This window comes from Erythranthe guttata, chromosome 4 (genome assembly GCF_056151865.1).
Source record: "Erythranthe guttata isolate IM_541 chromosome 4, IM_541, whole genome shotgun sequence".
Taxonomy (NCBI): Eukaryota; Viridiplantae; Streptophyta; class Magnoliopsida; order Lamiales; family Phrymaceae; genus Erythranthe; species Erythranthe guttata.
In genome coordinates this window covers 10,110,344-10,132,727 of record NC_142536.1, presented here as the reverse complement: position 1 = coordinate 10,132,727, position 22,384 = coordinate 10,110,344, and the positions used below count along the sequence as shown (strand labels likewise).

The 22,384-nt window shown below is 32.3% G+C and overlaps 1 protein-coding gene across 1 annotated transcript; it reads right to left on the bottom strand.

Moving 5' to 3' along the window:
* Positions 1-17,870: 17,870 nt before the first annotated feature.
* LOC105954898 (alpha-1,3-arabinosyltransferase XAT2) lies at positions 17,871-20,488 on the bottom strand. The gene is made up of 3 exons (XM_088817492.1): positions 20,209-20,488; positions 20,024-20,095; positions 17,871-18,988 (listed from the first exon to the last, which is right to left on the bottom strand). Exons 1-3 carry the CDS (start codon positions 20,372-20,374, stop codon positions 17,871-17,873), a joined length of 1,356 nt encoding a protein of 451 aa, XP_088673618.1. The 5' UTR covers positions 20,375-20,488.
* Positions 20,489-22,384: the final 1,896 nt, after the last annotated feature.

The window sequence follows — 22,384 nt, the reverse complement described above, 5'->3', positions numbered from 1 at the left end:
ACCTGTCAATAGAACCATCTTTCTTTCTCTTGAGCTTATATACCCATTTACAATTTATAGTATGTTTATCAGGAGGCAAAGGAACAACAGACCAAGTGTGATTGGCCTCAAGAGCATCAAGCTCTTCTTTCATAGCATCAACCCATTGAGGATGTTGAACAGCTTGTTTGTAAGTATGAGGTTCAGAATCATGAGCAAGATTAAGAACAAAATGTTTATAATCACTAGATAACTTGTCATAAGACAATACAGAAGCAATAGGATAAAGAGACTTATGCAACCCAAAACAAGCATAATCAGTCAAGTAGGAAGGAGGCTTAATCTGCCTACCAGACCTTCTAGGCTGAGAAGGAGAAGAAGAAGATATAGGATCTACATAAGGCTCAGTGGGAACAACAGACAAAGGAATAGAATGAGAAAGAGGCACAATGGGCTGAGACTCAAACACAGAGTCAATGGAAGAATGAGGAATGGAGACAAAAGGAAACTGATCCTCATGAAATATCACATCTCTAGAAAAAAACACTTCTCTACTATTAATATCCAAGAGTTTATAACCTTTAACACCAGTAGGATACCCAATAAAAACACAAGGCCTTGCTCTAGGTTGAAACTTATCTCTGGCAGCAGCCAAGGTGGAAGCAAAAGACAGACAACCAAAAACCTTAAGAGTAGCATAATCAAAAGGAGAGTGAGGATAAAGAATACTGTAAGGAGAAACATTGTGTAAGATTTTAGAAGGAATTCGATTAATAAGATAAACAGCAGTACTAACACAATCACTCCAGTACTCAACAGGAATTTTGGACTCAAAAAACAAAGAACGAGCCACATTTAAAATGTGTTGATGTTTTCTCTCAACAATAGCATTCTGTTGAGGAGTTTGCACACAAGAAAACTGATGTAAAATGCCCAGATGAGCAAACAAATGATTAAAAGACAACTCTGGAGCATTATCAGAACGAAACACTTTAATGGTCTTACCAAATTGAGTCTGAACCATAGAAATAAAACGAGGAATCACAACTAAAGCATCAGACTTAGAATGAACCAAATGAACCCATGTATACCTGGAACAATCATCTACTATAGTAATGAAATATTTAAAACCATTATAAGAAGGAACTTTATAAGGACCCCAAATGTCACAATGAATGAGATCAAAAACATGATCAGCAACATGATTATGAGAAGGAAAAGAAAGTCTCTTTTGTTTAGCAACAGGACAAACATGACAACAGCTGTCTTTAGGAGGAGCAAAACCAGAAGAAACAGGAAGAAAGGATTTTAAAAACATCAATTTCTTGAAAGGAACATGACCTAGCCTCTTATGCCAAACATTGGCAGAAACTTGATTACAAACAAACACAGAATTACAAGAAGATATGGAAGGAGGTGGCAGAAAAGGAGATGAATCCAAAACATAAAGTTCATCAACTTTCCTACCCCTGCCAATCATCTTGAAGAACTTGTCCTGTATGACAAAAGTAAGGGCAGAGAAGCCAATAAAAAACTGATTATTTTGAAGAAAAGCACTCACAGAAATAAGATTAAACTTGAACTGAGGAACATAAAAAACCCCAGTAAGGAATATTTCCTTAGACAAACGAACATCACCCACAAAAGACACAATTAACACAGAAGAATCAGGCAAAAGAACCCTGAAATTACTAACATACCTGATATTAATAAACAACTGTTTATCATGACAAATATGTTTAGAAGCACCTGAATCTAAAATCCAATCAACAGATGACAAAGAAGGAACACCAGATAAAGCACAAATACCTGTCACACAAGAAACCGTAGCTGTATCAGCTCCATGAGCAGATTGTGGCTGAATAGAAGCAGCAGATTGTTGCTGTTGAGCAGCCATGTGGGAAGAAAACATAGACATGAACTGCTGACACTGAGAAGGAGTCATTGACTGAAGATAACCATCCACTTGTTGAGAGCTTACACCTGCATCTGAAGAATGAGAATCCAAAGAAGAATCAAAACCAGAAACCTGATTAGCATGAGAAGAAAAACGAGATTTCTGTGGCTTATAAGATGGAGGATATCCATGAAGTTTGTAACACTTCTCCACAGTGTGACCCTGCATATTGCAATGTGTGCAGAAACTACGTTCTCTCTTCTTTAAAACAGGATTGTAGAACTGGTTATTAATGGACCGCTTAAACCCCTCATTCTTGACAGAAAAAACAGATCCAGAAGAGTCAACATGTGAAGAGACAACTGATCTCTGACGCTCTTCTTGAGAAATGAATGCAAACACCTTAGAAATAGGAGGAAGCGGATCCATGAGCAAGATTTGACCACGAGTGGAAGCTAGACTGTCATTCAACCCCATAAGAAAACTCATGACATACTCTTGATTATAATGAGCCTGTAACTTTTCAAAACCACCACAATCACATTTTCCACAAGAACAACACGGCCTATAATTCGCCAACTCATCCCAAATTGCCTTGACCTTAGTGAAATATACATTCACTGACTGACTGCCTTGGGCAAGATTCGCCAAATCACGACGCAATTGAAATATGCGAGGACCATTTGTCTGTGAAAACATAGTTTTTAGATCATCCCAAATTTCTTTTGACGAATTCGAGTACATAATGCTACCTTGAATGTCCTTGGAAACCGAATTGATAATCCAAGACATGACAATATTATTATTCCGAATCCAAGCATTACGCATAATCAACTCATCAGCAGGAGGCTCCGAAATCGTGCCATCAATGAACCCAATTTTGTTCTTCACCGTTAATGAGATAGTCATGGCTCGCGACCACGAAGCATAATTGTCTCCAGTTAAGAGCTGCGAGACCAGAATCAAATTCGGACCATCCGACGGATGGAGAAACATCGGATGTGAAACATCATCCAACGGAGAACGAGCTGGTGGCGCCATGAATTAGAAACACCAGAAACAGCAATCGATACGATAGATGAACAATCGAAATGATAATCGCGCGGAAACGAGAAAAAAACAGATCAGAAGATCGAATCAATTGAAAACTGATACCATGTTAGAACCCTAATTAGGAGTTCATATCAGAAGAGGGAAATCGAAGAAGGGAGAAGAAGGAGAAGAAAATCTTATTGAAAAAGTGGGAAAAAAATATTTTACAACGGTAACAAATTCAGCTTTAAATAGCTGTTACAATAACTACCTAAAAGTGCTAAAAGAAAGGAAAACTAATAAAAACATGATAGATAAAACACGTTTTATTAAGAACAGAAATACAAAATGATAAATGCTATACAGAAATTACTACACAGCTTAATACAACAGCTACATATCCAATACACTGTAAATTTTATGAAACACCAATGTTTGTAGAAGAAATCCACACCCTTTTAAATTTATCAATTGAAAAATAATTTCGACAACCAATAGACATATAGAATCAGTCTTAAGTTATGAGCATGCAAAGTCTAAGTTATTAGCATGCAAATAAATAATTAAAGGGGTAATGGCAAATAGGCCCATGACAAGGGCACTTAATTAAAATAGGGACATCCAATTTTTTTGTCTTTCAAATAAATCCACCCCATTCAAACTTATTTGCAAATAAGGAAAATCCCTTTATATATACCAAAATTACCCCCAATTCATTGAAACCCAATTCAACTTCAATTTCATGATTTACACCCCAATTTAGCCCAATTTCATCAACTCCAAAATCTCTTATTTTTGTCTCCGGCGTTGACTTTTTTTTTTTTCTTTTTCTTTTTTTTTTTTTTTTCCTAAAAAAATTTTCCGGCCGGTCAACGGCTGTTGACCGACGGGTCTCCGGTGTTGACTTTTTTTTTTTTTTTTTTCTTAAAAAAAATATTTTAATTAATTTTACTGTCTTGGCTGCTAAATTACTGTCTCCGGCAGCTATTTAACTATCGGAGACAGTAATTTAACTGTAATTGACTGTTTTTTTTTTTTCTTCAAAAATATTTTAATTAATATTACTGTATTCGTTGCTAAATTACTGTCTCCAGCAGTTATTTAACTGTCGGAGACAGTAATTTAACTGTTAATTGACTTTTTTATTCTTAAAAAAAATATTTTTAATTAATATTACTGTATTCGTTGCTAAATTACTGTCTCCAACAGTTATTTAACTGTCGGAGACAGTAATTTAACTGTTAATTGACTTTTTTATTCTTAAAAAAAATATTTTTAATTAATATTACTGTATTCGTTGCTAAATTACTGTCTCCAGCAGTTATTTAACTGTCGGAGACAGTAACTTAACTGTTAATTGACTTTTTTTTTTTTTTTAATTTTTTTCCTTACAAAAAATTTATTTTAATTAATATTACTGTCTTGGATGTTAAATTACTGTCTCCAACAGTAATCTAACTGTCTTAGACAATAATATTAATAATATTACTGTTCGGAAAAATAATATTCATAATATTACTGTCCCAAACAGTAATATTACTGTCTGAGACAGTAATTTAGTAGTCAAGACAGTAATATTAATTAAAATATTTTTTTTCTAAGAAAAAACAATTCCAAAAAAAAAAAAAAAAAAAAAAAGTCAACGCCGGAATCTGGCCGGAATCTGGCCGAAAAAAAAACAGTTCAGAAAAAAAATTATTTTCTGAAAAAAAAAAGTTTTGGGGGTTAATGTGATATATTTGTTTAAATCCGGGTCAATGTGTAGTATTAAGGAAGTTAGAGCATAATGGGTGGAATTGTTAAGAATTATATTATTGAGGGTATTTTAGACTAAATACATGAGGATGGGCTTAATTGAGAGACTGTTTTTTTTGTGGACTAAAATAGATTTAAGTCCCATGTGATGGGCCTTTTTGCCATTTACCCATAATTAAATATTATTATTACACATAATAGGTCAAATATTAGGCATGTCATTTAAATGTTAGCACAAAATGTATAAAACTTACCAAAAGAACATAATATTCGTATCACCACATTTCAGTTCACAAATTTCGAGATTGGGTCGTAGAATCATACATTATCCTACCGTCAATAACTTCAAATTATTCAATTAGAAAATTAAAGTACCAGACAGTTGAAACAAGTTCCTTAACCGAAAAATATAGAGCAACGGATTTATGAAAAGTTTCAAGACATAAAACTGTTTTTTAATAGAAAACAACATATTTTCTTAACTTCTTCAAATTTTGAAATATGCTTTTTGATTAACAAAATGAATTACTAAAATTGAGAGGTATTATCAAAATTGTCTACATATTAACATTATAGAAACTACTTCCAACCATATTCGAGAAACATTCTCTATGAAAATTTTCCTTTTTGTGACAGTTTAATTCAAAAGTATCGAGTTTCATACGAAGTATAATAATTTACTTAGAAATCTTAACCAGACACATGGTATTCATAGTTCAAAAATAACTTCACATAGTTTCAATACTAAAATTTTTTTGTTAATACCATTAGTACATTTAGCACATTTAATTCTATAAACACATAGTTTGGTCCAAACAAATTTTGGATAATTAAATTGAATCAATCAAATACATATCCAGGGGTTCACCGGAATAATTTACTGACAACAATTTTCTATATAATATATGAAGACAAGATACACAATTGAAGAATATACATTTCTAACTTTTACCTACAATTCTTTCAGTTCAGTTTACTTTTCTTTTATGATTCAATTTCTCAAAATCCTTTTTTTTATATTATTATTATTATTATTATTATTATTATTATTATTATTATTATTATTATTATTATTATTATTATTATTATTATTATTATTATTATTATTATTATTATTATTATTATTATTATTATTATTATTATTATTATTATTATTATTATTATTATTATTATTATTATTATTATTATGCCCATTTATTCATATATATTTTAATAATTAATACCATCTATCATTTTTTTAAGAATTCAGATTTCAAATAACTCCAAAAAATCAGGTAATACTTTCATATGTTCTTAATTAATGCATTTGACCGGTTTCATAACTCCATCCACGAAATTCAGTTTTTATATTTTTATTTCCATATATTTCATAAATTTTACTCCCTCCATTCCATAATATTTGTCGTTTTGGAGAATTTTTTATGTTCCATATTATCTGTCACTTTAAATTTTCAACACTTTATTAATTACTTAATTTCCAACTTATACTCTTATTAACTTTTTCCAATACTTGTATTTCAACTAATTTCTCTCTCTTATTAATTATACGTCAAGGTCATTTTAGTCTAAAAGCATACATTTTCCTAAAATCAAGACACATTTAATAAAATTCTTAATCTTTGTGCAAAGCTAAAAAATGATAATTAAAACGAAACGAAGGGAGTAACAATTAATGCCCTCTTTATCATTTTTTTAGTACTCCCTTCGTCCCAATTTAAATGTCGTTTTGGGTTGTTTTGCACATATTAAGAAAATCAATAAATGCGCATAGATTATAGTAAAAGAACATATAAAATTACAAAAATATCCTTGACATTAATTGATTCTCAACTAATTAGGAGTGATTAAGGGTAAAATTGAAAATAATGCAATTAATGTTTCATTGAAAATCTAAAATGACAAATAATTTGGGACAAAAAAAATTCCCTAGAAAGACATATAATATGGGAAAGAGGGAGTATTTCGGATTTTAAAAGGACACCACAAAATCATGTATTCTTTTTTTTTTTTTTTTTTTTGTCTTAAAAGGAGGATTAGTTACTTGTTCCACAATTCCCCTCTTGATGTGTCGAACCCATGACCAAATAGTCCTACGTGCAAGGTGGTTACCAACAGACTACCTTGTCTTGACAAAATCATGTATAACTTTCACACATTTCTAATCATGTATTTCTAATTAAAGCACCATGTGCATTAATAAATATTAATCTATATAATATACTAAAGATGAATTCAACCCTTAATTGCTTGAGATTTGGGTAATTTATTTGTAACACGTCCCCAATTTCATCTCACGTGGTCATATCATTGGTTTAAATAAATTATCAATAAACATGTCATCACGTGGTCATAATCGAGCTTATTTTAGGAAAAAGGAAAAAAAAGAATTACTGTCTCAGACAGTAATTTAGTAGCCAAGACAGTAATATTAATTAAAATATTTTTTTTCTAAGAAAAAAAAATTCAAAAAAAAAAAAAAAAAAAAAAAAGTCAACGCCGGAATCTGACCGGAAAAAAAAACATTTCAGAAATAAAATTATTTTCTGAAAAAAAAATTTGGGGGTTAATGTGATATATTTGTTTAAATCCGGGGTCAATGTGTAATATTAAGGAAGTTAGAGCATAATGGGTGGAATTGATAAGAATTATATTATGGAGGGTATTTTAGACTAAAGACGTGGGGATGGGTTTAATTGAGAGACTGTTTTTTTTTTGTGAACCAAAATACATTTAAGTCCCATGTGATGGGCCTTTTTGCCATTTGCCCGAAAATCAAATGTGTTTTTTGGTGAATTTGCTGATCAAATTCAAAAAAATATGACAATACACATACGAATCTTACAAAGAATAAACAGCACATGATTTGATACCTAATACTATTAAAAATCAATTATATTCCTTTATTAAATGAAAATCAAATAAATATATATTTTCTTCATGAAATAGTGTGACGGTGAAATACCTAGATGCGGTAACATGTTGTGAAGAACATAATTCTTTAAAAACATATTTTTATTTTAAATTTTAGTTATAATAATAATTTCTAAATAAAATATTAAGACTCAATTAATAATTCAATTTTTTTAGGATTAAAATTAGCATTATAATTATGATTAGAACTAATATTTGATAGGGGGCCGGTATTCCATGCATAGATACTATAGTAAACGGGGTGGTTTGATTCCACCAAAAGAACGGGCTCAGTATAATGTGCTTATCATCCAAGTAAAGAAGTTAATTTTTCACGGATCCGAACAACAGAAAATGTTTTCATTCATGCATTTGCACGAAAGGGTAATTTTGTAAATTTCAGTATTTGAGTAAATTACGTGTTTAATTGAGTATTTTTACGTGTTCATTTGCCGCCGAATGGTGAGGTGTGATGTTTATTTGTATATATGTATATAAGTACGTAAAACCTATTTTAAATCCTCGTTATTCATTCGGATTTCTTACTGGGCTTAAATGCTCATATAGATACTTCTTAATTGCAGGTAGTAGACTAATCCCTCGTCGGAATGGACCGAGTAGTGGATCGGAGTCTTGCCAGGTGTTTTTTATGCTCGTATGAGGGATCTATAAATTAAGCTAGTTTAGTTTTGGTGATTTAATTCTAAGGACAACTCCGTATTTCCATTCTTATAGACTATCGTATTTCTTCATTAGAGGAAATGAACTCTTATTTCGGTACGAGCCTCATTTTGAATCATTAGTTGGTCCGTTTATTCTAGTAGTTATTATTCTTGCTCAATCCCTTTATTTCACCAAATATTTTTCCAAAACTCTGATTTTCATTCGAACATGTTTTAAATAGAAAAACGTCTTTCTCGACAAAGTGTAGCACTCGAAAATCACTCCTTCACAAAAATACAATTTCCAATTTTTATGAAACAAGACTTCAGAAAAAGAATAATTAGTACCGATCATTGTTTCACCGTTTTAAAAGGGACTTGTAAACCTATAAATGAAAAGGTTTAAAAGTTCAACCAAAACTAAAGGATCTTTTGCTTCCGCTATACTAAATTCCATAAATCGGATTCGATTTATCGCCCTATAAGAAGGGGGATGCTACACCATTTGCATGAAAAAAATGCAAATTTTATTAATAATGATGCTACAAATCACAATGAAACTGGATTAATATTCTAGTGGAAATTGTTCCTATTAGCATGACTAATATAGATTTTTCCTATAGATAGTGATGGTAGACATTTTTTTGTTTCAAGTTTATATGTTCGAAATTACATAATAAAAAGAAGGGTTAAATACACTTTGCACCCCTGAAATATAGTCTATGTAACACTTACCCTCTTGAAGTATCATTTGTACCGCTTACCCTCCTTCAATGGGGTAAGTATTACAAATGATACTTTATGGGGTAAGTGTAACATGGAGTATACTTTAGGGGTGTAAATCGTATTTAACCCTAAAGAGATATGTGATAGGCAATAGGTTGTATATTCATAAAGTATAGATAAAATATTTTATTTTTTGCAAGTTATTTAACATTAAAAGTACTTCAAGTAAAATTTATTGTGTCGTAGTTAATGATTGGAAGAATCTTGGTACTATATTAGAAGCTAGTGAGACATCTAGTGAACATATTAATAACATGAATGATTGGATGAATTTAGAAGCAAGATTACGAAATAATAAGACAGTTGATCATACTATACAAAACAATATAAAGAGAGAAAAGAAACATTATAAACAAGTATTAAAGATAATTATTGCAGTTGTTAAAACTTTAGCTATGTTGTAAATAATATGGGAAAATGGATCTTCCTATTCTAACACATGAGAAGTTGTAACCTCCATATACCAGTATAGATTCTCAATTTCCACTACACCATTATCCCCACACTTTGTAGTGGTTGTAACTCATATGTAACTCATTTGTAACTTCCGATGGATTAAACCTATATAGATGAGAATTTTCCCTCCCTAAACACACAATTATTCCTCTATGCTTGTCTCTCTTGTTATCCATTTGTGTTCACTCCTTCTCCTCTCTATATTATTGTTATTTAGGTTCTTATGTATTTCAACAATCGCAAACCAAAGAACTAGATTAAATAGGTTATTTTACAAAGTTGAATATAGTTTGCCTTTTCGTGGGACAAATGAAAATTTATGATGACAATAATGGAATTTTTTAAGTCTAATTAAAATGATTCTTGCGGAATTTGATCCTATATGCAAGAACAATGTACTATGGGGAAACACATACTCATTATATCTCCGGCATAATATACAAAACAAATTGGTGCATATTTTAGCTTGCGAAATACCAATTAATATTATTAATATAATTAAAATAGCTAAGTATTCTTCTATTATACTTTGTGCTCCAGATACTAGCCATCGAGAACAAATGTCTCTTATTTTAAGAAGTGTGAATATATCTACTACTCAAGAATATTTTGTAGATTTTTTAAAAATAGATGATACAACGGGAAAATGTATTTTTGATTACTTTTAAATATACTAAAAGATCATGGACTTGATAACGTGAGAGGACAAAGATATGGCAATGGTGTGAACATGAAATGGAGCGAACAAGGTGTACAAAATCGATTGTTAAATATAATTCCTAGAACATTTTACACTCCTTGTGGTAGTTATAGTCTTAATCAGTGTTCTAAAAATCGGCCGAGGCGGCCGATTAATCCGTCTCCGAGGCGGAGGTGGTCCAAAACCTTTACGATTTTAGTGTAAAGGTTTGAAAAATCTGTTTTTTGCCTGTGAGGCGGTCCGAGGTGGTCAAACCTTTAAGGCGGGTCAAAGTTCGATGGCAAAAATCGGCCAAAAATCATTTTTTTTTTTTAATACTAAATAAAAGTTGGGATTTTAATTAAAAAAATATGAGTTTATGCTTTATTTTGTTTATGTTAACTGTTATTGTTAAAGAACTAATGATTTATGCCACGAATGTTCAAGAATAAAGGTAAATTCAAAATCATTGCCTTTTTATTTATATTTTGTAAGGATATTTATGTATTATGATCTTATAATTATTAAACTTTTATTATGTTATTAGGATATATACATGATGGAGATATAACTATGTTTAAATATCTTTTTATATATATTTTGAGTATTTATAAGTAATATCTAAAATTATATCATATTAAATTTTAAAAACCGATTTATTTCCGATTAATCACCGCCGCACTGATTAATCGTGAGTCGGTCCCTGACCGCCTCCGACCCGATTACCGCTTTTACAACATTGGTCTTAATATAGTAATATGTGACATGACTTATTCTTGTCATAGATTGTCATAGAGCGATATCTTTCTTTGGAGTCATACACCATACTGTTTTTTCCAGTTCTACAAAGATGTGAAAATATTGAAGGACTATATAAAGTTAACACTTAATCCATTGTCACAAACACGATGGGTAAGTCGCATTGAAAGTATAAGAGCCATTCAAACTCATCCAATCGAAATAAGAGATACTTTAATTGAATTCGGAGAAACTAGTTTAGATCCTTAAATAAAGAGTGAAGCTAGATGCTTGGCCACTTATGAGATTGAGAATTTTGAAATTTTACTTGGCATGAATATTTGGTTTGAGTTACTATATGCCGTTAATTATTTCAGCAAATATTTACAATCTAAAGATATGCACATTAATTATGCCATAGAACAATTAGAAGGTCTTGTTTCATTTTTAGAGGATTTTGAGAAAATTGGTTTGAATGTGCTATTAATGTTACTACAAGAATTTCTTTGAAAATGGAAATTGAACGGAAAACGTGTGATTCATAGAAAAACACCAATTGACGAGACCCAAAATAATCATACTATATTATCACCCGAGGGTCGTTTAGAATAGAGTATTTCTTACATATTGTAGATCAAGTTATTTCTTCAATTAACGTTAGACTCGACCAATTTAAACTTTATCAAAATACTTTTCGACTTTTATTAAGTATAAATACTTTGAAGTCTTTCGACGATAACACTTTAAAAGAAAGTTGTATTAGTTTTGAAAGTTTCTTGAAAAATAACCCAATGTCCGATATCAATGGTTTTGATTTATATTACAAATTAAAAGTGTTAAGAAAAGTCATACTTATTGAGATAGAGAAATCCATTGATATACTTAATTATATAAAAATAATTGATTCTCATCCCAATACGTATATTCATCTTAGAATAGTATTGACTATATCTATAGCCGTTGCTTCGGCCGAAAGAAATTTCAAAACTAAAATTAATAAAAACATATTTAGTTTCAACTATGTCACGGAAAAAATAAGTGGATTGACTATTTAACTATTGAAAATGATCCGTTAAAAAAACTAGATTGTGAAGATTTTATTAATACATTTTCATCTATTAAAGCATGAAAAATATGTTGTTTTTTTTTTTTTTTTTGTAATAATTTAAAGGGGCCCCTGTTTTCCGCATAGGGCCTCCAGTAACCAAGAGCCGGCTATGATATACGGTAGAGCTTATTGCATTTACTACCCCTGTGAAATTCGCAACTGCGCAATTCCCCCCTGTCATAAAAAAATTAGCAAATATCCCCTGTGCTTATTAGTCAAAGGCGAAAACCCCCCTTGGAGCTGATCGTGTGTTTCACTCGCTCCTTCTGCGATTTTTTCTTCTTTTTCTACCCATGAAATGACAAAAGTACCCCAGGGATTTTTTGACATAAGAAAAGCCCAGTCCTTAAATTGACAATTTTTAAAGTTAAAGGACTAAATTGAATTTGTGAAAACATTGCAAAAATTTGAGGGATTAAATTACAATTTTACAAAACTTAATTACAATCTTCATTCTAACCCTATCCCGCCGCCAACAGCACTCCCCCTCCCCAACCCCACATTCATCTTTGTTGATGAAAAACTAGGAATCAAATTTAAGCAACAACCATTTATCAAAGTCGGCTACAAAACCAGCAGTCAAATCAATTCGGATGATGGTGCAATGACGGAGATGGGTTGTTACTTGTTAGGCATCAGGTTGGAGCAGAGGCGGCGTGGATAGTGAATTGGATGGCGGTGGAGGATTTGGTTTTACACCTGTAATGGTGGTGGTAGCGCGGCCGCGGCGGAGCAGAGGTGGTGGTGATATGGTGAGGTCTCCCCTGTTCTGCTAACGGGAAGAAGATGATATGCCATTTTCTTTTTCTTTTTTATATTTGACATATATTTTGCATTTTTTTTTGTTTAAAATTGAACTATTTTTCGATTTTCTATTTTTTGAATTTATTTATATTTAATATCTACTTTTTTCATTTTGAAAATAAAATATTTTATAAATAATTTAATTGTTTTCATAATTGCTGGGTGTGGCACGTGGCAGTGAATTAAAATTAAAATTATTTTTGTATTTTGTAAAAACCTGAGGCTTAACCTAGTCGGGGTATTTTTGTCTTTTAACAACTGGTCAACGGTCAAAAGTTAAATGGGTCGAGTATGCATCCTAAAAATAAATATAGGGGGGTATTTGCTAATTTTTTTATGACAGGGGGGAATTGAGCAGTTGCGAATTACACAGGGGGGTAGTAAATGCAATAAACTCATATAAGGTACTACGCACCATATCAAACATATTGAGATCTAAGAACATGTCATTAGACAACATTTTTTAGTGACTTGTCTTTCACTTTTAGCAACACATATTGAGTATTGTTAAAAGATATTTTTCTTGTAGTGCTTACAGGTAACTCATGCAAATTTATTGTTAAATAAGTTCACTAGCTCAAGACCTCAAACCAACAATTAGAAGGAATAAGACAACCTCTAGATAATGGAACGAACAACTATTATTTAATTATGTTTTTGAATACAACTCGAGAGTAGCTTTGTTCTTGTTACACACATACACCTCTATTTATTGTGAATAATAAAATTCTCTAGCATCTGTCTAGAAAGCTACAGAGGTAAACCGAAGAGACACCTAAAATACTGTGCAATACTTTAGTTCATATTTAATCTTCAAAAAAATCAGATTTAATGACTTTTAATACTCCCGTTAAAGCGATTTTTTTGAAGATAAACCAAGCTTAGCTCGTAACTTCTTGAATGGTCCTTTTGATAGAGATTTGGTGAAGATATCGGCAATATTTTCACTGTTGCGAACTTCAAGTGCCGAGATAATCTCATCAAGAACCTTTTTTCGAATAAAGTGATGCTCCAACTCAATATGTTTGGTTCTTGCATGTCATACTGGATTTGTTGCAAGTTTTATGGAACTATGATTATCTTCGTATAGTGGTGTTGGTCTGAAAATATGGCAGTGATGTCTTCCACAAGTCTTCGAAGCCAAACGCATTCGTGAGCAGCCAAGATGAAGCCTTGTACTCTGCCTCGGTCGTCGAAAGTGAAACACTATCTTGTTTTCTGCTGCATTCTGCTGCACCATGAAACACTTGTTGGACCACAAAGGAATATATACCCGAATGTAGACCTATGATCGTCGAAATCACCTCCCAAGGCCGCATCCGTACATCCAGTCAAGAAAAAAATGGCTCCTCTCTTATAAAGCAACCCTATATCGATTGTATTGTAAACATATTTAAGTATTCTCTTTGTTGCTTCCAAATGTGGCTTCCTTGGAGATTGCACGAATCTATTTACGAGCCCCACGGTGAATGCTAATGTCTAGCCTTATAATGATAGTAAAGAAGACTTCCCACGAGAGCGCGATAAGGCTGGGCATCGGATAAAAGAGAACCTTCTTCTCATTTCATCTTGACATTAATGTCAAGTGGAGTTGAACATTTCTTGTTACGGGTGGACAAAAATATGCCAATAAGTTTCTTTACATAATTTTCTTGAGTCAGGAATATACCTTCTTTAAAATTTTCCACCTCCAGACCAAGAAAATGATTTAGCTCCCCCAAGTTTTTCATATCAAAACGGATTGATAGTTGTTTTCATAATTTGCGACTTCATGTTCATCATTTCCTGTTACAATCATGTCATCTACATATAAAAGAACAACTATATGTAGATTCACGTTCTTTTTGACAAATAAACTTTGATCGGAATTGGAAGCAAAATATCCACAAAATTGAAGGAACTTGGCAATTTTTCCGTACCAAGCTCGCGGAGCTTGTTTTAATCCGTAAAGAGCTTTATGAAGCTTGCAAACAAAATTTGGATGTGATAAAGAGACATACCCGGTAGGTTGCTCCATATATATATATATCCTTATCAAGTTCTCCATATAAAAACACATTTTTTACATGAAGTTTCCAGCGCTTCCAACATGTTTGCTGCTAAAGCGATAACAACTCGAACCGAAGTCATTTTTCCTACCGGGCTAAATGTTTCTTCGTAATCTTCTCCATACTTTTGTGAAAAACCTCGAGCAACAAGTCTCGCTTTAAATCTGTGAATGGCATCATTTGCCTTTCTTTTAATTTTGTACACACATTTACAAGAAATGGGGTGTACTCCCTTCGGCTTTGGAACAAGACTTCATGTCTGATTTTTCTTTAATGTTCTCATCTCCTCGTCCATTGCAAGCTTTCATTCTTTGATATCTTTGGCTTGTTCGAAACATGAAGGCTCTTCGTCATCAAGTGGTCCTGCAAAAAAACATGAATATTTGCTCACAAAACTTTCATCTCGATAGCGGGCTGGTTTAAGGAAATTTCTTCGAAGGCCTTTGATTAAAAGCCGACTCTTGTGTGTTTCCTTCTTGTTGGGCATATATTCTATTAATGACTGAGCTCCCCCTTTCACTTTGCTCATTCAATGATTGTTGAGCATTCTGGATAGAAATGGGAGCATGAGATGCCAATGGCAAATTTGCAATTTCTTGGTGCAATGTTGCGCAGCTTGGCTCTCTATCTTCATAAAGGGTAGATAACTCGTCAAAAATGACATCCATGGAGACAACAAAGTTATGACTGTGAGGATCCATGCACTTCCAGCCCTTTTTTCGTTCGCCGTACCCCACGAAATGCACTTTCTGGCCTTTGCGTCAAACTTGGTTCGTTGCGACTCCGGCACATGTACATAACAAATTGAGGCAAATACTTTCAATTTTTTCACATTTGGCTTGTAACCAGACAGCAGCTCATATGGAGATTTCATATTTGTTGGACTCATCAGCAGCATTCAGTTTATTACATAGGCTGCACAAACCATTCCTTCAGCGCACAGAGATCTAGGCAAATTTTTGGCATGTAACCTGTTTTTGCAAGTCTCTACTAGATGTCTTATTTTTCGCTCCGCTACTCCATTTTGTTGCGGAGTTTCAGCACAAGTAAGTTATCTCTCAATGCCATTTTGACGGCAAAAAATGAAAAACTCACCAGACGTGAATTCTCCCCCATTATCCAACCACAACGGCTTAAGTTTAACTCCAAACTCTCCTTCAACGGTTTCTTTAAACTCAAGATATTTATTCATAAGTTTTGAATTATTTTTATCAAAATAAACCCACGTAAATCTTGTAAAATCGTCAGCAAAAACTAAAAAGCAACATGTAGACAAAATCGGAATATGAAGCTGTTTTAGTTGGGCCCATTAAAACAAATAGATCATCAACTCTATTACCGGTGTGAAGAATATCAGCTTTTAGCACCTTGATATTACGAAGAAATTTTACGTCCTCTGGTCCAAACAAGACATAGTTCCCACAATCCACAATGTTGGGTACTGATAAGAGGTTTTTCTTCACCCTGGGGGCATGAAACACACTGTTTAATATGATAGATTCATCTTCTTTGCCTCCTCGAATGATTACGACACCTCCATTTTGCACTGGGTGAACCGAATTATCTGCCGTAACAATAGCTTCGTTACCATTACAATGGCGGAATTTAGTGAACTTGGAATCATCTCCTGTAACATGGTGGCCACAAGCTGAGTCTACTATCCTGTCTTTTCAAAAATTGATTGAAGCCAATGCATTGACAGGTATCTTCTCAGCAAAAAGCAACTAGTCCAATCCTCTTCGTTTTTCTGTGAATAATCTTTTTTTCTCGGATTCAACTATGTTACTTTGATTCAACTTAGCATGACAATATTTCCTTATGTGCCCCGTTTTACCGCATAGGTGACATTTGATTCAACTTTTATTATTTCCAGAAGAGGTATCTCTTTTGTTCGTAAACTGGCATGGCTCGTTCTTCTGCTCCCTCCCTTTAAAATTCCTTTTATTGTGAGTGAATTGAGTTGTCCATTCTTCACCATTTATCGAGAGACCAGCCATTTGCTTAGCCAATGTCTCTTGCGAAGACAAGAGATTTTCGAGCTCCTCCACGGATGGTTGTTGAGTCCACCCTTGAGTTGATGTTATGAACGGAATAAATTCCGACCTCCATCCACGAATAATGCATCGTCTTTGTCGAGCTTCAGAGATTGCTTCCTTTGGATTGAGAAGCGATATCTCCAAACCCAAGTTTTTAATTATTAAGAAATAATCAGCAATGGGGAGATTACCTTGTGTGGTGTTTGCAACTCATTGTCCAAAAAACTGTAGTCTAGCCTCGTTTTTCTTGTTGAATAATCGGTTCAGAGTCTCCCATATCTCCTTTGCCGGTTTGCAACAAATTATGTGCTCAAATAGACCATGTGAGATAGATCTTTTCAAGACGAATTCTGCCTTGGCATTCAACTGCCTCCATTTGCTTAATGTTGCGGCATTCTCTTGCGTGTTTGCTTGAGCACTTGTGTTGTTTCCGCTGATAACATCCCAAAGATCTTCTCCGACGAGATACGACTCCATACATGTCTTCCACACCTTGTAGTTGAACTCGTTTAACAATTCTATACCAAGTCCTCCGGTGCGACCGCTTGATTCCATTTCTAAAGTACCGTTTATTCCTTCACCAAGGGATCTTACGATTCGAACAACCAGAGCCCTTATGGCTCTGATACCATGTAAAATTACAGTAGTGAAATAAGTTCACTAGCCCAAGATCTCAAACCAACAATTAGAAGGAATAAAACAATCTCTAGATAATGGAAGGAGCAACTATTATTTAATTATGTTTTTGGATACAACTGGAGGGTAGCTTCGTTCTTGTTACACACTTACACACACATACACATCTACTTATTGTGAATAATAGAAGTCTCTAGCATCTGTCTAGAAAGCTACATAGGTAAAATGAAGAGACACCTAAAACACTGTGCAATAGTTTAATTAATATTTAATCTTTAAAAAATCAGATTTAATGACTTTTGATACAGATATTATCGACGAAGACATACGCACGAGTTAACATGTCAATGGCGTAAAAGCTTGAGAGCCTTAACCAGTGTGCCTTTTAGCCTAAGCAAATCAATTGTAACATTCTGTTTTTGCAAATATATTGACCAAATGTCATTCCATCTCTTGTAAGAATTGGGATTATTCACAATCGGATGATCATTCGAATATTGTTGGCTCAAAGAACTCTCTCCCGCTGTTATTTTGTATTCCAAGTACCTCAAGTTCATACCCGCAGTAGGGTTTCCAAAATCAAGCCTAGCAAATCGGTCAACGGGTCCGAACGAGACGACCTGAATCAACACTGCATTGTCCGGTAAGAAAACCATGTTGGTTAGCCCCGCACCGTGCACTCCCATCAAAACGTCGAACGAATTCACCTTCATCGCGAAACTACCGACGTCAGTCGACACTCTAGCGTCTTCCAAGACAGCCTCGTACCCCAACTCTATTGCCAGTCTTGAAACGTCGTTTTCGTTTGTTATCGCACGTGTTCTTGTCCGGGATACAATCATTAGACGAGGCCGCCTATTTCTTGATATGATTGCCGTTTCTCTTTCGAGAGAGTAGGCTTCTCGAATGAGTTGCCTGAAGTTGCTCATTGGAAGCCCCGTTGGAGAATTTGACGACAATGAAGGGTGTAGGACAAGTTCTTTGTGGAATTTGAGGCCAACGACTATGTTTTTGAAGCAATGGACTTGCGAGATTTCTTTGTCAATGTCTAATATTCGGTTTGAGGTTAGCTTGTCCAAAATTTGTCTGAATTTAGTCGTCAACCATGGTTCGTAATCACTTGCGAGAAAATGGACTTCCTTTCGAAAACGATAAGACGTTGAGTATAGCGGGAATAAGAGATCGGCAAAATCGTGGAAGTAGTTTCCGGTGAATCCTCCGAGTGAGAAGAGGATTGCTGGATGGGTGTGGTTTTGAGTACATTTTGGGATAAAATTGTGTCCTAACAATTTGATTGTCCATTTCTTGACACGAGAAGTGTACTTCCTAGGATAAGGCTCTATGGTCCAAGAATTGATTGAATTGTTATTATTTAACATGGTTTCGACATAGTAGTTTTTTAGGACATATATTGTGGAGGAATTAGCTTCAACTCTTATATCCCCTATTACAAGTATGATGTCTTCTTACAAAGTCCCTATTACAATTATCAAAATCTTTTTGATGGAATCTCTGAAAATGTCATTTTTGTCATTTAACATGTGACACATGCAAGCATATTATTTACTTGGGGGTAAATTATAATATATATATATATATATATATATATATATATATATATATATATATATATATATATATATATATATATATATATATATATATATATATATATATATATATATATATATATATAGATATATATTTATTATATTTATATATAAATTATATAAAAAATAATTAAATATATCTTGTGACATTAAAAGTTTTTATTTATTTTATAATTTTTTTGTTTACATTTTTACATTTTTTTATTCTATAAAATTGATTTTATGTTACAAATATTTCATTATTATTAAAAAAAACTAATAACTCGAACAGGCTTCCCGCATAATTCTTCGGCAACATACATGAGATGGTTTTCATAGTTTGGCATCTATGGGTGGATTTTCGTTATTAGACTACTACCTCAGGAGAGTTCTCGTAATTTGCCTATCATATAATTATCGTGTTTTATAGTGAAACCTTGTTTTATTTTATTTTCAGAAAACATTATATTTATTTCATGAGCATACAATTAAAACAAACATTAATTTTGTTACACTAAACCCAAAAATACTCAATAACTCCATTTTATCTCTGAAATCATAGCTAATTTAAACATACCCAGGGGCCGACCCTGCAGTAAAAAAGTTGGCCTTTTTCTTAATGATTTTTTTATATTTATTTTTAAATTATAGTATATTTCGCCCCTCCTAAAAAAACTTATAGTATATGATCTTAAGCTTAAAAATTTCAATATTGATAATATATTTTAGATTACTTATTGTTAATTAAAATAATTTCAAATACTTAATTTTTATTGTTGGTATTTACAAAATATCCAAAAAACATAATTTCAGGGGTGCTGCCCCTGAACCCATATAAATTCATAGTTCATTTTTTTCCCCATATCTCCCCCCAATTGATATGACGTTGGATTCGCCCCTGAACATACCTGATCTATCATCAAGCACAAGCATATTTTGAGCAGCCTTGATGGACAACTGAAAATTGACAGGATCAACAACTGCAAATATAGACCAAAATAAACATTAATAATAGTAAAATAAATAAAGAAAAGTGTTGTATTTCAAAATTCAGGAAAAATATAATCAGAGCCAAACATGCATTAAGACTTACTCATTGACACGGAGCGAAAATGAGGCTTGAGAGTTGAGGTAACAGCGAATGCAACAATGAGGCACAAAAAGAATGCACAACAACCGAATCTCTTACGTTCGTAACGACTAAAACTTTTCTCAAAGATGGGATCGTAATACATCTTTTCTGGCAATTTGCAAATCATGTTTTTAATTAGAATATTATAAGCTAAATTTATAACTGATTAAAGAATAAAAAAAAACAGAGAGAGGAAGTAGGATGTGATTAATTAGTGGTTTACTATTATTATCATCAGAGTTTGAAGTGATTAGCAGTTGAAAATATTAATCACAATGCTTTTATAATTGATGACAATCTTTTAGGTGGCAGTGGTTGTTGATTTTGTTCTATTAATTAATTAATGATTTGAAAGAATTATTTCAACTAGCCATTAACAAAATTGGCTAGTAAAGTAATATCAAATGATAGACTTTTGGTAGCATGATTCACATGCCCATTTCTTTGCTAGTTTTATATTTTTCTTCACCAAGTATCAAACTTTTATTGAATATAATATAAATATCTTATGTTATTCATTGTAGCAATGTTAAATTCACTTAGATTCCTCAACTATAGGTTATGGAATAATTATCCATTTCAAGTATCAAATGTAACAATTACCTTCCTTTAGTTTTTCAATTTTCTAAAAACTTTTAGATATTACATACTCGTTAAAAAAGTGTGAAATACACTACAACGTAAATAAATTTTATACATAACTATAATCTTCATGCAGTGTTTTCGTATTGGATTATTAACTACTTATTTTTCTTAGTCAATTTTATTTCCTTTAGATTACAAATTATAATTCTTTCAAATATTTATTTTAATATTATTTATTAATTATAAAACATTGGGTGATTCTTCGAATTCTTACTCGATAAATTATATATAGCAGAGAGGATTCATGTCGTAACTCTAATTGTTACTAAAACAAGTTATTGAGTAAAAACTTGAATAACAAGTAGCGGAGCCAGCATAGGGCCAGAGACAACCATGGCCCCTCCAACAATTCTCAAATCCCTATGCTTTATGCAAAGATTTAAAATAAAAGTCGTGTAGAAGTAACATTATAGACCCACCCTATAAAAGTTTTAATGCATTCGGCCTCTGTGAACTTAAAGTCCTGGTTCCGCTACTACAAATAAACCATATTATTTTATGTTAATTAAAAAATGAAACCAAATAATGAAAAAGATAAAAATAGTTGATGGTGAAATCTAAAAATATTTGGAATGCACTGTATCTATATATGTATAACAATATTTAGGGGTCATTACAAATAAGTCCATCAATGGGTACGTATTCATAAAGAGATCCAGACAAAAAATCCATTTACAAATAATTCATCACATGGTTCAAATTTTGTAAAAGACTAAAATAGCCCCTCATACTTTAATATGCTCCAATTTCATACTTAATTAAATTTAACCTCAATTTGACACCAAATTTCACAAATTATTCAATTTTGACCCAATTTTTTTTTTCAAAAAAAAAAATTCAAAAATTTTTTTTGCCGCCGGATTCCGGCGTTGACTTTTCAATTTTTTTTTTCTTCCGGATTTTTTCGCCGGTCTCCGGCGTTGACTTTTTCGATTTCTTTTTTTATTTTATTTTTTATTTTTCTCTTTCTGTAATATTTTTTTTCGTTTAAACAGCAATATTGATGTGATTGACAGTAATATTAACTATATTACTGTTAAACATAGTAAAATTAACTAAACTACAGTTTAACACTGTAATATTGCTATATTAATCTCTATCACAGTAATATTAACACAACAAAACTCATTATTATTGTGTAATAGAGTAATATTACTATGTTGACCGTTCAACAAATGTAAACATAATAAAAAGCCAAAAGAATTAATATTACTGTGAGTGACAGTAATATTACTATAACAACAGTAATATTACCGTCAACCACTGTAATGTTACAGTAATATACAGTAATATTATTACGTTACTACGTGAATAACTCAAACAAACAAAAAAATCCAAACAAAATAATAATATTGATGTGGTTGACATCAATATTACTATAATAACAGTAATATTACGGTCAGCCACAGTAATATTATTGTGTTTAAAGTAATATTACAATAATAGACATTAATATTATTACGTTACTCCGTGAATAACTCAAACAAAACAA

Bases quoted from the DNA above. Each gene is read 5' to 3' on its own strand.
- LOC105954898 (XM_088817492.1), bottom strand. From the start codon at position 20,374: ATGATTTGCAAATTGCCAGAAAAGATGTATTACGATCCCATCTTTGAG. The intron at 20,096-20,208 runs GTAAGTCTTAAT...CTATATTTGCAG, and splicing joins TTTTCGCTCCGTGTCAATGA to TTGTTGATCCTGTCAATTTT. The intron at 18,989-20,023 runs GTATGTTCAGGG...CTTTGTAAGAAG, and splicing joins TGTGCTTGATGATAGATCAG to ACATCATACTTGTAATAGGG.